The 14,912-nt window shown below is 38.4% G+C and overlaps 2 protein-coding genes across 3 annotated transcripts; one reads left to right on the top strand and one right to left on the bottom strand.

The window, feature by feature from the left end:
* Nucleotides 1-248: 248 nt before the first annotated feature.
* Nucleotides 249-4,080, bottom strand: LOC149753236 (uncharacterized). Its single transcript, XM_089924591.1, is given in 6 exon segments — nucleotides 249-480; nucleotides 549-706; nucleotides 806-832; nucleotides 834-954; nucleotides 1,121-1,272; nucleotides 3,856-4,080. Coding segments are annotated over 6 exon segments (645 nt in total). The 5' UTR covers nucleotides 3,952-4,080; the 3' UTR covers nucleotides 249-389.
* FIP37 (FKBP12 interacting protein 37) lies at nucleotides 1,777-14,435 on the top strand. 2 transcript variants are annotated; one of them, XM_017841974.5, is made up of 15 exons: nucleotides 1,777-2,026; nucleotides 3,231-3,307; nucleotides 3,414-3,468; nucleotides 4,881-4,942; nucleotides 6,871-6,938; nucleotides 7,062-7,098; nucleotides 7,667-7,754; nucleotides 7,840-7,904; nucleotides 7,983-8,060; nucleotides 9,214-9,261; nucleotides 9,765-9,818; nucleotides 10,039-10,200; nucleotides 10,598-10,667; nucleotides 11,341-11,396; nucleotides 13,853-14,435. In XM_017841974.5, exons 2-15 carry the CDS (start codon nucleotides 3,281-3,283, stop codon nucleotides 14,006-14,008), a joined length of 1,026 nt encoding a protein of 341 aa, XP_017697463.3. In that variant the 5' UTR covers nucleotides 1,777-2,026; nucleotides 3,231-3,280; the 3' UTR covers nucleotides 14,009-14,435. The 2 variants fall into 2 exon arrangements, with proteins under 2 accessions (XP_017697463.3, XP_088558118.2); XM_088701992.2 differs by having other exon boundaries at nucleotides 1,816-2,026; nucleotides 3,207-3,307.
* The last annotated feature ends 477 nt before the right edge of the window (nucleotides 14,436-14,912 follow it).

Raw genomic sequence — 14,912 nt, 5'->3', positions numbered from 1 at the left:
AAAAAAGATACATAGACAGCCGACTTTTTAGCATATTAATGTGCACAACTGAGAGTGTTTGAAGTCAATATATAATCTGAAATTTTACCCACATCAATTCCAGCTGGGTGTGGTATACCTTGACTAGGACTACCGGTATGTTGAATACAGGACATTGAACCGGCTCATAGAGCTGAGGAAAAGAAGAGGAGCTCAAATGCAAAATCTAAAACAGCAAATGAGCCCTGAGAGAGTCACCTAATCCTGGCATCCAATTTTTATTCCACAGACATTAAAACCAATCTCCCAAGAAGCAGCAGCATCAGAAATTTACCGCCCTCGAGTAAAACTTACCATATACTTCCTGTTTCTCTGGATAAAAATCTAGAGGAAGAAATCATCTCTATTATTCACATAAGCTCACAATCATCCAGGTCATCAAAACCACCAGCAACCAATTCATCATCTGGCCTATCAACATGGAGCTGCTTATTCTTTGCCCTGTCGAATGCAAACACGACCGTTAAGATTTGCAACCGGTACAAAGTGTTTCAGATCTTTCCATGTACAGATCTTGCTTCTTCTTGCCTGCACTGGCTTCATTCTGGGCCTTAAGTTTCTCACTGGCAATTGCTGTAACCGAGGAAGCTATATCTCTGGCATCTGCTGCTTTTAGTGAAGTCATAGAAAGCCTGATGACGGCTTTAGAAGGTCTATGCAATGGGAACTTTTTTGACGAACAAAACAATTAGAATCAGAAAAATCAGTACCCATAGACCAAAGGTCCTAACAGGGTTCATAGTCAAACTTCAAAAGATTTGCAAACCTTGTGAGGATGATTTTTTTAAGAAAGGAAGCTCTGCATACTCCAAGAAATCACTCTCTTGACTTGGGAATAAAACTACCAGAGATTTTCCATCACCTCCCCTGGCAAATAATTCTGTTGCTGACTTGTAATCAGTTTCTTCTGAAAGCCTTCCAAAAGTGATTGGCGTTTGTCGACCAAAGCATTATGATCCTTTAACTATGATGAATCAGCAGTTTGCATTTTAAATGATAAATCTAAAACACCAATTTCAGGCTAGCTTTGTGGATCCTGCTGGAACAGAATCTAAGAAGTAAATAAATGCACAATTTTCACCTTTGTTGGCGAAGTTTCTCTGCAACAGAATCTGCAAGAACTTCATTAGCTACCTGAGTCTTCTTTGCATCCGGTACTTTTCCTCTCTTTCCAGCAACTTTGCTACCAGGCTTTGATTCAGTCTTCCCTACTGGAGGTTCTGGTTTGGGTGCCTGCATCCACAAATCCACATCCCGCCTGTAACTTAACAATGCCTACAATACTCAGCAGTCCGACATGTTGCTCCAATCGAAGTTTAAATCCCTCCCCCATGTCTCCGTGACAACTCATTTGTACTCTATTACATGTATGAAGGGAAATGCCACTTCAAAATAATTGATTATAAGGATAATTTATTTTAGATCATGGTTAAATTAATTTTCAAACCATCGGTTCCATCAAATTTTCATACCGACTCCTTTTTCTTCCCCCGAACGGTCAAAAGGCCCAAGGCTGGAAGTGGGTCTGGGCGCGCCCGACTTGAGGTCAGGCTACGGGCTAGCCCCGAGAAAATATGGATCGGCTTTGGGAACCAAATTAGAGCACGAATACATTTCGGACTGGGGCTCTGATAGTTATGTTGCCGTCCCGGGCCTGAGCCCGGATCTGGCTCGACCGGATTTAGGCCCGATGCCGACCTGAGAACTTAGATAAGTGGTATGACCAGACCAACTGGCACAGGGGTCGATTTAATTCACTGGTTCGGTCGACATCGTGGCCGCTGGGTTCGCTGGGCTCTTATCCTCTTGAATACTCACGATCTCTAATTAAAATTCGGCTAGGGTTCCTGACTGCCCGTCTCTCAGCCTCCGCCGCATCTCCGTTCCCTGACGCTCGTCCTTCATCGCCGGTCAGCGCTCGTCGGTCGTCGGCCCAAGCAAGGCGAAGGCGAGCCTCCTATCTTCGGCTGACTGCGGTTCCATTGAGGTACGATGATCTCTCTCCCCCCTCTCTTCCATCTTCGTTCTTGTTTGGGCCTATTGCTGTTTTTCTGTTTCTCCATCACGTGATTGGCCCAGCCCGGCCAGCCTCCTGTAAAACCGCTCGCTGTAGGGGCTGAACCCCGCCTCCACCGCCAGCCCCGTCGCTACCACCAGCTCCTTGAGCGGCACCGGTGGCAGCATCACCTTCTTCTTGCCGCCGCCGGACTTCCTGGCCCGCCGCTGCTCCGCCTTCTTCCCAGTGCCGCTCCGGTACTTGAGCCGGACCGGAGCCAGCCGGTTCTCGAAGGTGGGGTGGGCGATCGCGGATGCCGGAGGTTCGGTCGGTCGGTCGGTCGGGCGGCGGGGGCGGCGGGGGCGGCGGCGGAGGAGACTTGCTTGGGTTTGGAATCGTCGGCGAGCGCATGAGCGGCGAGGGGAAGGGGTTTTCTTCTTCTGGTGGTAAGCGGGGAGGAATTCAGGTTGGAAGGGTGTGAAGGATCAGGGATTTGGAGGGATCTGGGAACAACGCCTCTTTTACTTTCTGTTATTTTCCCATTTATTTCTTCCTTGCAAGTTTGTATTTAATAGATTTTTGTTGCAAATAACACTGTGTTATTGTAATAGAATGAATCTGAGAGATGACTTTGTTTGTCGATCCCTCTTCCACCAGTCTCACAGTCACTAGGAAAGCTAAATAACGTTTAATTATGATTGTTATGTTACTTAGTTTAGGGCATGTGATATATCAATTTATGCAGACAGTTCATGTGATCAATGTCTACGATTTCTTTGTATATGCTCTTCCTGAATGAGTAGTTGTTATCAACTTCTGAGGTCTGAGGTATTTAATAAATTATGTTGTTGGTGCCTCTCAGATAGTAATATGACTGCTGAGGGGTTGACAGTTATTATGCATTCACGGCTTAACCCCATTCGGCCAAATCGGGCTGGCCCAGTTTTTGGCCCAAACAACAATTCTATTCAGCCTGATTGGGTTTCGGGTCGAGCCTAGGCTTGGATTCGGGCTCGGGCCTAATTTTTTCTAAAATTTTTGGGCCTAAGCTCAGCCTGAAACCAAAGAAAAAATTTAGGCGAGGCTCATGTAAGGGTGTGGCCCAGCTCGGCCCGGCCCATTTTTGGATTGGTGCTCCTCCGGGCTGCATTCGACTCTCTCACTTGTGCAGGGCTTCCTTGTTTCTTGGTAGCAGGAGACAGGAAACGGCAGCAAGAAAAAAGGGCATCTAGGGTTTGGATTCCGATGGCTTCTCATTCCCATCTGGACGATGTAAAGCTTTGTCGTCGATCCCTCCACGATCTCTCTTCCTTTCTTTTTTTTGCCTTTTCTTTTATTTTTTGTTTTTTTTTAAATTGGTGATTTTGAATGAATAAAGGAGGATGATTTCGGAGGAGATTTTTCTGGAAGCCACAGCAGTGGTAGACGCACAGGTATTTTGTGTCCTTTCTTTTCCTTTATTTTTATTTTGATTGGACCCTAGGTCTCTATTAAGAATATTTTGAATTCAAAGAAAGAGAAAATAGAATCGAAAGTAGAGGTGATAATTTGATCACTTCATGACCTTAAAAATCTTTTAGGCTAATTAATTTAATTACTTCATTGCTTGACATTGTGACCTTAGGGCATTATATATTTATAGGCACCAAATTACTTGTCCAACAAGAATAAGGACATGACTCCTAGGCAATGGAGATATCCTGGATTATTGGACTAATTTTAAAAGAAAAGCATAAATAAGAAACAAAGAAATAAGAAATCTAATTTTTTGTTCACTCACTCACTGGCTCAATTTTTTGATCATTTCGTTGAAGATTCACTTGTGGCTTGATAGGCTTGATGCTCTCATCATCAATTGAATCTTTGACTTCTTGATCTTCAAATAATGCATCCTTAATTTGCAAAATTTTGATCATAAATCCTTCAACTTCTGTGGGGTCATCTTCATTTGCCTTTCACGTATCCTCAGCACAATGATCTTTGTCCCTCTCAAAATCTGCTAGTTCATCATACAGATTGCTGGAGTGTAAAAGGCCCATTGATTGTATCAAATCTCATCATTGAGCCTTTTCACTCTACTTGTGCAAAAGATATAATTGCTTTTCTTCTGCGAGGGTAACTTTGTATTTGATTTCGGGTTGAAGGCCTTCAATCAATGGTCGTAATTGTTGTCTCTTAGACTAATTATTTGATTTCGCTCAAACTGAATTTGGTACTCCATCATGTTAGTTGCTCGACAAATTCTTACAAGCTTATCATCGATGATCTCGTATTTAGTGTTAACAAGATATTGAACCTTACTGACACTTAAAGTGCTGATTAACTGAAGCAATTTTGCCCTCGAACTGACCATCATATTGTTGTTGAGATGAACTCCTTGAAATTATGTTGTAGGGCTTCAAATGTATGCTGGATCACTGTCTGATACTAAGCTGATAGGACCCTAGGTCTCTATCAATAATATTTTGAATTGAAAGAAAGAGAAAATAGAAAAGATGAAGAAGAGGAGATATCTGTATCACTTAGAGGAAAGATTGGGACCTCCAAAAGCCTTTAGGCTAATTAATTTAGCTAATTCATTACTTGAGGTTGTGCCCCCTTAGGCATTACATATTTATAGCACCAAATGTTCAATAAGAATAAGGGCATGACTCCAAGGAAAACTAGATATCCTAGACTATTGGACTAATTTTAAAAGGAAAGCAAAAATAATAAACCTAAAAAATAAGAAATCCAATCCTAGGAAAGTAAGAAATTCTATCACATTTTTTATTTTTACTATCTTTTTTGAGCCATAGTTGGATATCTTCTTTCCCTTTTTTTCTTGACATTTGAGTGATTACAGGTGATAAAAGAACTTTCGGAGATCTCGATGAAGAGGAGGATGATGTATTTGGCCCTAAGAAGGTAATCTAAAGCAGCCCACATTCTTTTGGTTTTTACTCTCCATTGATTTTGGTGGAATTTTGGGTTAGAAACCCTAGTTGTAGTCTCTGGTTTGAACTGTGATGCTTTGATATTAGAATTTTTAGAAATCAATGCTATTGCACTTTTGATTGTGATCAATCTAAATTTATTCAAATGCATGAGAAATCAAGCCATAATGTGGGATTGAACTTTACCCAGCATAAAGAAATCTATTCCATGTAGAGAAGAAAATAGGAAGCACACATTATAAAATAGTTTGGAACCTGTTGGAACATTCAGGTTACGCCGGGCTTCTCAAATTTCATAATCGTGTTCTTATTCTTTCATGATTGTTCGAGTTTTTTGGTTGAGCTATGTAGAAGAATCTGCATCAATTCCTCTTGGTCACAATGCACTATTTCTCCCTTATTTCATACTTTATGCTCATCTGTAACTATTTATGGAACTTATGTTCATAAGTTCATCTGTAACTACTTTATGGAACTTCCCAGGGAGGAGAAAAACAACAAACTCTCGAACATTTTACAAGGACAGGCCAGGCTGTTTCTTGTGGTTAGGGGTTGTGATAAAGGATGGACACAAAAAAAGAGGCTTAAATGCTTTTCTGGTATTTGAAACAATGGTTGTTGTTTGGTGCTACCATGGTGTTCTTGCACCTAACACTAGCCTTGAAACTTTGATTTTGCATTGGATGCGTTGGTGGTATCCCATTGGCTTGTGCTATAAGATGTGCTTATTTACATATAGACATCTAGGAGTGTGAATTGTGCACAAGGTTCACATTTATAAAAGGGTTTTATTGATATAGTTATTGTACAAGGGCACAGATATCAGAGCAAACAGAGGGGATAAAATGAAGAAAATCTAGTACGCTTCCACTAGCAATGTCCAGAATTAAGGGATCTTTTTACCTAGTGAATGCATAGTCTAGCTTTCTGCTGAATAGTCCATTAGGTTCCTGTTATGTGCTTGAATTTGAAATCTTATGTTAATAAAACATTAGCATACCTCTATAGGCTTGCAAGGTGACAATAATACTTGTCTTCCAACATGACTTTGTTCAACATTACCTTCATTTTAAGGTAAGATATTTAGCATTCTTCATCATTAAAGCACATATCACTCTCCTGTCATGAAAAGCTCTAGACATTCTATGAAGTTGAATTTTATCAATCTCCAGCTTGTAGAGCCAACTATGGTGTCTGCCATCATTTAAACGCATGCATACTCCAACTCTGTATACCATCATATCCTTTTTTTTTCATATTATTCAGAAATAACTGAAATATTTCCATATGTAATGTCCCTCGTCACTCAGCTATATAGATTTTGCATTGTCTATTTTATATGATACTTAATGATGACTACAGCTGAAATTTAATGTAATTATATTTCAAGAAATGTTAAAAGATCAGCTGCTTATCTACAAAATCATATAAAATGTTAAGAATGCCATATCTAGAAACAATAAAGTAGTAATTAGCAAAACACGAGCGAATAGAAAAGATGAAAACTATGGACACCTTTAGTTGATGGTTAGTTGTTAGTTGTCAACAGGTAAATAGATTGATCAGAGATAAAACATTGAAAAGCTATAGCAAATGCATGGCCATCTAGCTAAATCAATCTTAGACTTATATGATATTTAATACAACATGCATGTCCATGTAAAACACTGTCAAACTACATTACAGTTCTACATATTTTTAATTGCTTCGGATGTTGCTGAATGAAGTAATTCTTGTCTTCTGCATCCTTCTCTAATGTTGCTTCCTGTGATCATTTCCATTTCATACTGTATTATGTACATGCATTTGGTCTGCTCAAAAGATGGAAATTAGGTCTGAAGTGGTACGAGGAGATTAAACTTCAACCTTGGATAACTGGTTCTTTTCCTCATAATGCAGGGAAAATCAAGGGTCGAAGAAAGTGGACCTGGTGCAGCCACGGGGATGATTTTGTCTCTACGTGAAAGGCATGCAAGATTTTATTAATTTAGAAATGTTTAATATCTCTAGTCAAGATGTTATAACAAAACCAACCTTTGCTTTGCCATCATCCTAACCTCACAATTTGATTTTGCATGTTGTTTTCTCAGTCTGCAGAACTGTAAAGATAACCTTGCAACATGCCAGGTATGTGGTAATGTAGAAAAGGGAAAATAATTTTTAATTTATCTCTTGTCTTCTTAGAATTGTTACTCTTTGAATCTTGTCTCATTGTTATACGTATATTATTTTTTCAATTTTATTGTTCTGTTATTGTAATTTTCATGAAAGTAGAGGGTTGATGTGCTTATAGTCAGTTTAAAGTTTTAATTGATTGATTTATCAAGATGAGATGTAAGTTTTATCTTTGATTTTTTACATTGGTATGTTCCGTTTCCATGGCTTGTTTCACTCACACATTTTATAAGCAGTTATACTGGTTTAATGAGTTTTTACATAACTTATGAGATCCTGGATTTATCTTTTTCTACATTATATGGTCTTATAGAGCGTGTAATATCATAAAGTAAGTTTTTTGTGGCTATTAACCAAGAATATATCATATGTCATGCCATGACTGCTGATCTACTGATATTTTCAAGTTAGCATAGGTCAGAAGTTAATATTTCATGAAATTTGCAATGAACTTCCACATTTTCCAGATTGTATTTTCGTATCAGTCATTATTGAAATGACTATATCGCATTTGTTTCAGGCAGAGTTAGAAGCTGCAAGATCAGAGATTCAGAAGTGGCATTCTGCATTTCAGAACGGGCCAGCGACACCTGCAGGCATATCTCCAGGTTAGCACTTGCTTTATTTTTTCTTTCATATGCAAGTCTGTTTCTTAAGTTTAGGGAATGATATATGTTGCTTTTGCCAATGTAGAACCTGGATTGGTGGTAACTTATCTCCAGAATTTGAAGACTTCTGAGGAGTCTTTAAAAGAACAGGTTTGTCATATGTTGCTCTTAAAATTGCCTAGGTGCAGCTCAGTATATTATGTTTTTGTGTTGTTTATTTCTTCTCAGTTAGAGAAAGCAAAGAAAAGGGAGGCTGCATTTATAGTTACATTTGCAAAACGAGAGCAGGAAATTGCGGACTTGAAGGTAACTTTCTACATTGAATACCTTTCAAGCATCATCTAGTAAGATTGACTAGTTGTATTTATGCATAAAGCCTGTTAACCTGTGTACTGTTTGTTTTTTTTGAGGGAATGTTAAGCTAGTTATATACATTCTCAATGGTTATTCTGCATTTTGATAATTAACTATCATCATGTATCTAGTGTCTCTCAATATACTGCATGCTAAGTTGGATCCCTCCCCTCCCCTCCCAAACCCAAGTGCAAAAACCAAACAAAAGGATAAAAAGAGCAAAACACCATGACACACAACAAGGAGAAATAGAGTGCTACCTTTGTACTTGAAAATATGTATCAGTAGCATTGGGTACTTGGTTTTTGCAAGGTTTATGCCTCCAGAAGAGAATTAAAATTTTCATGAGGTTGTAAAGAACCTTATGATTCTTGAGTAATCATGTGGCAGCTGACATTTGTTAATCATATCAGCATAGTTCCAGTTGTCATAAGGTGCTGAAGGGCTCTTGTACATGTGGAGCACCAGATGCTTAGGTGGAAAAAAGCATATGATTTTATTTTTGACATGCTATCTCTTAAGTAGCTTCACTCTATCATATCGCTAGCCACCCAACCCTCCTGTTGGCAGAAGTCCTCTTTTATTTTCCTCATTTTAACATTCACTATTATCAGATTTTAAATCTTTGAAAATATGAGCTATTTTTCCTAATCACAGAGGTCACGGGGAAGACAATATTTGCACCGTCATTTTAGAATCCTTTTGTCAGTCATTTATTTTGTTATTACTTTAACTTTTTTTATTTTTGGCAAAAAACTTTATTGGAACAACTTCATATTTGCATCTTGTTTGCTATCGTCTAACTTTGCTATCCAGCATGCTTGGGTATATGGTGTATAAAAAATGTTCTTGAATTTCAAAATGGCTTCCCACAACAGTTTAACCAAATCCAATCTTTTGTGCTGGTTGGTAATCTGACAAATGGTTCATGACAATCACTGTGTTTATTTTGCATGTATTTTGCATGACTGCTTTAAATAATGTTTCCTGATGGTCATCATGTAGTTTATTCAGCTTAGCTTCTTCTTTGATAGTCGTTTGTTTTTCATTAGCATTTTCTTGGGATATATTTCACTGAGAAGGTTCATACCTGGTAAAATTCCAGTCTGCAGTTCGGGATTTGAAGACACAATTGAGACCGCCATCGATGCAGGTAACTCCCTCCCTCCACCCCCCCCACCTCCTCCCAAAAAAAAAAAAAGAAAAAAAAGAAAAAAAAGAAAAAAAAAAGAAAAAAGTTAGCCTTATTGCTTGGTCCTCTGACCTATTTTTAGAACTATATACACTCATAAATATAAAGAAGTATTCATGAGCTAAATCTCTGCTTACCTAATGTAGGATGATATATGCTTTCTTACCCATTGACTCTCTAGAATGTATTCATCTACCACATCCTATGTTAATATCACACTTTATCAGGAAATATATGTATCCCTTTCAGATTTTCACCCATAATGTTAATCTCTTAAAACATTTAAATTTTGTCATACACAATAGCAACCGAAAGGAGAATTTGCTATTAGAGAGCTCAAAGAATGTTCACTATCATTGTATATACACATTGAGAAAAAAACTCTAGTTTTTATGAGATTGGTTGTACGACTTGCATAACCATATTTCTTGATTCATCCTAATGCTTCTGCTTTCATTTGGCAGACTAGGAGGTTATTACTTGATCCAGCAATACATGAGGAGTTTACACGTTTAAAGGTGCTTTTAAACTCTCAATAAGGAAACATTCTGTTTTCGCTCTTCATTTGAATGTTAGCTCATGTTATGGTGTGGCTAATGGCTTTCTCCTCTTCATGAATATATTTTCAACGCACTTTTCTTGGAATGTGTTCTTCCAGTTGCACCAGCATGTCTTGTTTGAAGCTTAATAGGAAGATTGTATTGATGACTCATATTTCCCTTTTGTTTTATGGACCAGAATTTGGTTGAAGAGAAAGAAAAAAAAATTAAGGAGTTGCAAGACAATGTTGCTGCTGTCAATTTTACTACATCCAGCAAGCTAGGACAGATGTTGGTGGCCAAGTGTAGAACCTTGCAGGTGGAAAATGAGGAGATTGGCGCCATGGCTTCTGAAGGAAAAGTAAAAATTACATTCTTGGCTCCTATGTTACTTAACAATATTTTGAATGTCATATGCCATCCCATGTTTCTAGTTTTTTCATCCATTGTTTACATCTGTGTCCTGTATGAGGTGCATTTTTTCTTCTGTTGACCTGCAACATCATGATTATTGAACATTATAAACAACATGAATTAATGGAGCAGTTTTGTCTAATTCACATAGGGACTTGAGGTTCAAGTTAATTGTCAACTATTAGGTGAATTTATTGGTTCGTACTCGTCATATTTGCCCAAAGCAATCCATGATCCCCCCCTTCTCCTATCTATGTGTATGAGGGAGAGATTATATTTTTATATGTATGTATGTGCATTACCAACTAATGCTTGATGCTGACCAGTGGGTTTTGAATTTATAGATCCACGAGTTGGGAATGAAAATTGCTGTGCTAAAATCTCAAAATGCTGAGCTTAGAAACCAGTTTGATGGTGAGTAATATGCCATCTCTTGTCATTTTATTATTACTTTATTTATTGCTATCTTCAAGTCGTCGATTTTAGATCTCACTTAGGGAAAGCGAAAGAACTAGCTGCATAATGGTTCTCCTATGTGAAGATTTTGCATCCTTCAGTACTGTATATTTCTTTTTCTCCCTCCCTGTATATTTGAGACTTGAAGCTGCCATTGCATTTGGTGCATGTCCCTTAAACATTAATCTTTTCTTCTTTCCTTGCTCTTAAAATCTGCAAATTCCATTTCTGTTTCAATCCTTCTTTGGAACACTTGCCCCACATGATATGTTTTAACCTGAGCTTTTAGTGGCTTAATATGACAATCTAGATAATCTATATGTGTTGAGAAATAAGCCCTATATTTTCCAGTGCCTTTTGTGTCTTTTATAATTAATCTTAGTTATTTGTTACTTAAATTAGCCAGCAGGGTTTGTCCGAAATATATGTCTGGCTTATGAATCCATTTTCAATCTCTCCTATTAAGGGCTACCTCCAACTTTTTAAATTACAGACTGCTAGTCATCTGTCATCGCTAACAAGGTTTTTCTCATAGAAGTTGAATTACTTTTTTCTGTACGATTACTTAACTCTGTTTGCAAGTCTCATAGAAATTTTTTATGTTTGATGTCTTTTTAATTTTGGCATGCAGCACTGTACAAACATATGGAAGGGCTAACAAATGATGTGGAGAGATCAAATGAAATGGTAAGATGTGTAACTCCTTGTCCATCAATAATACTTCAAAATTATTTATCATCAGCACTGCAGGGGGTAAATATGGGAACTGAGCAAGGTGCGTTTCAATTCGAGTAGTTATGCACACATATTCATGCAGACATTTTCACAGGCCTGATCAGCTTAGTTATGCCATAATCAATAACTTGCTGATCCATACTGCTGATCATGATCTACAATGTTTTTAATTCCTCAAAGGCTCAAACCATAGTCAATAACACGTTTTCACAGGCATGATCAGCTTAGTTATGCGCACACAAACAGACTTGGCACATATTTATCATGTGATCATGAAACGAAAACTTTTCAGAAGAGGAAGAAATATTTTGTCCTGATATATGATATGCGACTATCCAATCCACGTGTATCTTGTCTATGTGAACGCAATGGTGTGGATCATCACCTTGGTTCACCCAAAATGCATTTTATGGCAGGGCATTTAACTCATGTCTTGGGAACATTGTATAGATGGATAGATGGTTGGACAGATAATTTGGAGGTGCCATTTCTAATTTTATTGCACACAAGTTGTGTATTCAGGTTTTCCATAACTTATTTTTCTTCTGAATGCTTGTTTGATTTTTTCCATAGCCTATGTGACTTCAATAGATTGCTTATAAAATTAATAATTAAACTTATCTAGCAAAAATATTGTTAACTACAAGCTATGGAGTCATTAATCCCATGCTTTATTTGGAGATAGTGATAAGACTGGGGGAAATTTTATGGAGCTTGCCTTCTACCATAATAACCCAATTATTTGCTCCAGGAAGCCTTAATGTTGACTGTATGGCATCCACTTCATTTAAGGCCTACATTGCCATTTATTGCTATCAAGGGATGCATATTGGTCTCACAACTACCTATGAGTAGAGATTTCTCACACTATATTATATTAGGATACAAGAATGATTGATTTGCGAATTGTTGGTGCATTACACTGGTGTAATGGCAGCAAGTCTTTCTAATCTCTGCAGTATGATAGCCAGAAGAAAAGAATGTGCAGGCAAGACTTGACACATGTATCTAAGTAGCTTACATATGGGTCCATTCTAGAATTGTCGCATGATGACACAAACTTGCATTCAAATTTTCTTACCTTTCAAGAGGTCTGCAAGTGATTTTTCACTAAATATTCTAGCATATGACAATTGTCCATTCATGCTTTTGTTCCTGCCTTCTCAGAAATCTTAGATTTGATCTTCTCCAAACTTCTTGGGGAAATAATCTATGCTGTCTATATGGCCTAATAACCCCCTTTAGAAACGGAAGAGATGCTTGAATCATCTCTCTCAACTAAGATTAGGCAAGTTCACAATTTGCTACAGCTTTCTTGGGTAAAATCCTTAACAACCACAAGCCACACATTGATTTGGATCCTAAGAGAAGAGCCTGTGGCATAAAAAAGCCAGCATCAAGCCTCAAAAGCTTATGCTGATTACTGCTTGCATAAGACCAACAACCACCCCTCCCCATCCACCTCAAAAAAAAAGAGAGAAGAAGAGGAGAGGGGGGGGGGGGGGGGGGGGGGGGTGGGGGGGGGAGGGGGTGCGAGGGGACAAGCGATTTGCCGACTTTATCCCCTCTAGGACCTCTATTTTGAACGAAACAGGGGACTGGAGGTGGAGCCCCTCCTCCGCAGCCCTCCGTGCGGCTCGCCAGCCTTGGCGGCCATCTCTCTTCCTTCCTCTCCCTCTCCCTTCCTCCCCCGCTCTCTCTCTCTTTTCCTCTCTTTCCTTCTTCTCCTCCGTTAGATGCTTTTCGTTTCGGTTGCCGGAACCGTTCGGGTCCGCCGCCGATATGGTTCGGTACTCTCCGAACCGTTCGGTTCAGGACAGTTCCGCCGACCGTAGGGAATAGTATCGGCCATGGACTGCTGATTAAGACTCCATGTTTTGGATTTGAAAATGAGAGGAGACTTGAGATGATATGGATAGAGGTTGTGAGGAAGGATATGGAGACCCTTAGATAATATCAAAGGTTGTTCTAAATAGAAATACTCGACGAATGATGATCCATACAACCGACCCCAAACGGTCGAGAAAAGGCTGGGTGGTCATGGTTATAGTTTTTGGTTTTGAAATTGAATTTTTTTTATGAGAGAGAACGAATGAGGATCCATACAACCGACCTCAAACCGTTGAGGAAAGGCTAGTGGTCATGGTTATAGTTTATTGTTTTGGAATTGATACTCTTTTTATAATAGAGCTTTAGGTGATCAGTCATTTTTATATTTGATTGTCATTGCTTGCTTTGTAAAATATTCTCAGAAATGCAGAAATGAAGACAGAAATAATGGTTATAATCTTAATTGCTGTATGTTTGCACGGTTAAAGATAAAAATAGATTTAGTTTTTTGGTAAATTGAACAATATAGGAGTCTAGTTTGCTTGCTCACAGATGTGATCTTAAATGTTGCATTTCAGGTATATATTTTGCAAGAGAAGCTAGAAGCAAAGGACTGTGAGCTGAAAAAGTTGAAGGAAATGCTATCGCAGAAAGAAACAACACAGGAAGGAGATGAATCTGCTGATGAAAAGAAAGCAATCCATGATGCAGAGTCTGCAGAAGTTGAGGCTTGAGAATATTTACTCTTGGTTTTTAAATTCCAAGTATTTCAAAAGGATGTGGTTGAGATTTGTCAAGAAACTAGTTCTCCCCTCCAGTTCATGGTTGTATCTGCGAAGTTGATTCCTTAACGTCAAATCTTAAATATTTACTGGCGGACCCGTGAGCTGATATTTATTCTTGCCAGGGGATATGTTCCCGGTGGATTCTTGTCTGCCAGTCACCGGTGATCATTATCCATGCTTTATATGTTGGTTTTAGTTAAAACTTTCCCAATTCACAAGATGATAAAGATGAAGTAATTGTATATGGCTTGTGTTCTGCACGAGGCGTTACGCGCCTATGATTATCCTGTATTGGGATAAATTTTTAACGTGGCGAAATGTACAGAGAGTTCAAATTACATGGGCCAGAATGACGGGGCCTGCAGGTGTTATGTTACTATTGGTGTTTTAATTTTGGCTGAATTTTTTTACTTACTAATAATTGCTGATTGAGATGACAAGTAAATAGTTACTCATTATTTATTATTTATCCTAGGAGTACTGCTGGATTTCACATGATACTATGAGTTGTGATAACGGGTGATGTTGTTATAGGTTCTTCTTGTTGGTGTGATTTTAATCTCCTATGTGAAGCAAGCTTCTTTCTCCATCGGGGGCTGGATTTTGAGATTCATGAAAGGGTTATCAGGTTTATTTCATCATCTGAGGCTCGAGTGAGACTAAGTTTTGCCCAAAGTAGCATCGGAGTAGTAAATTTGAAGGGATGAATAGAGACGTTGCTCTAGGAATAAAATTATTCTAATCCATTTTGTAATGGTTATTTCATGAATAGGCTTTTCTTGTTGAAATAAATGTTCCTCGCTTATTCTCACTTTATTCCTGATTCAAGATTGCAGCCTGGTGACAAACAGAC

Source organism: Phoenix dactylifera, chromosome 7, assembly GCF_051530095.1.
Source record: "Phoenix dactylifera cultivar Ajwa chromosome 7, Ajwa_hap1_PhDact_Kaust_v1.1, whole genome shotgun sequence".
Classification (NCBI taxonomy): Eukaryota; Viridiplantae; Streptophyta; class Magnoliopsida; order Arecales; family Arecaceae; genus Phoenix; species Phoenix dactylifera.
Note: the sequence above shows the minus strand (reverse complement) of the source record. Positions and strands in the feature narration are given on the sequence as shown.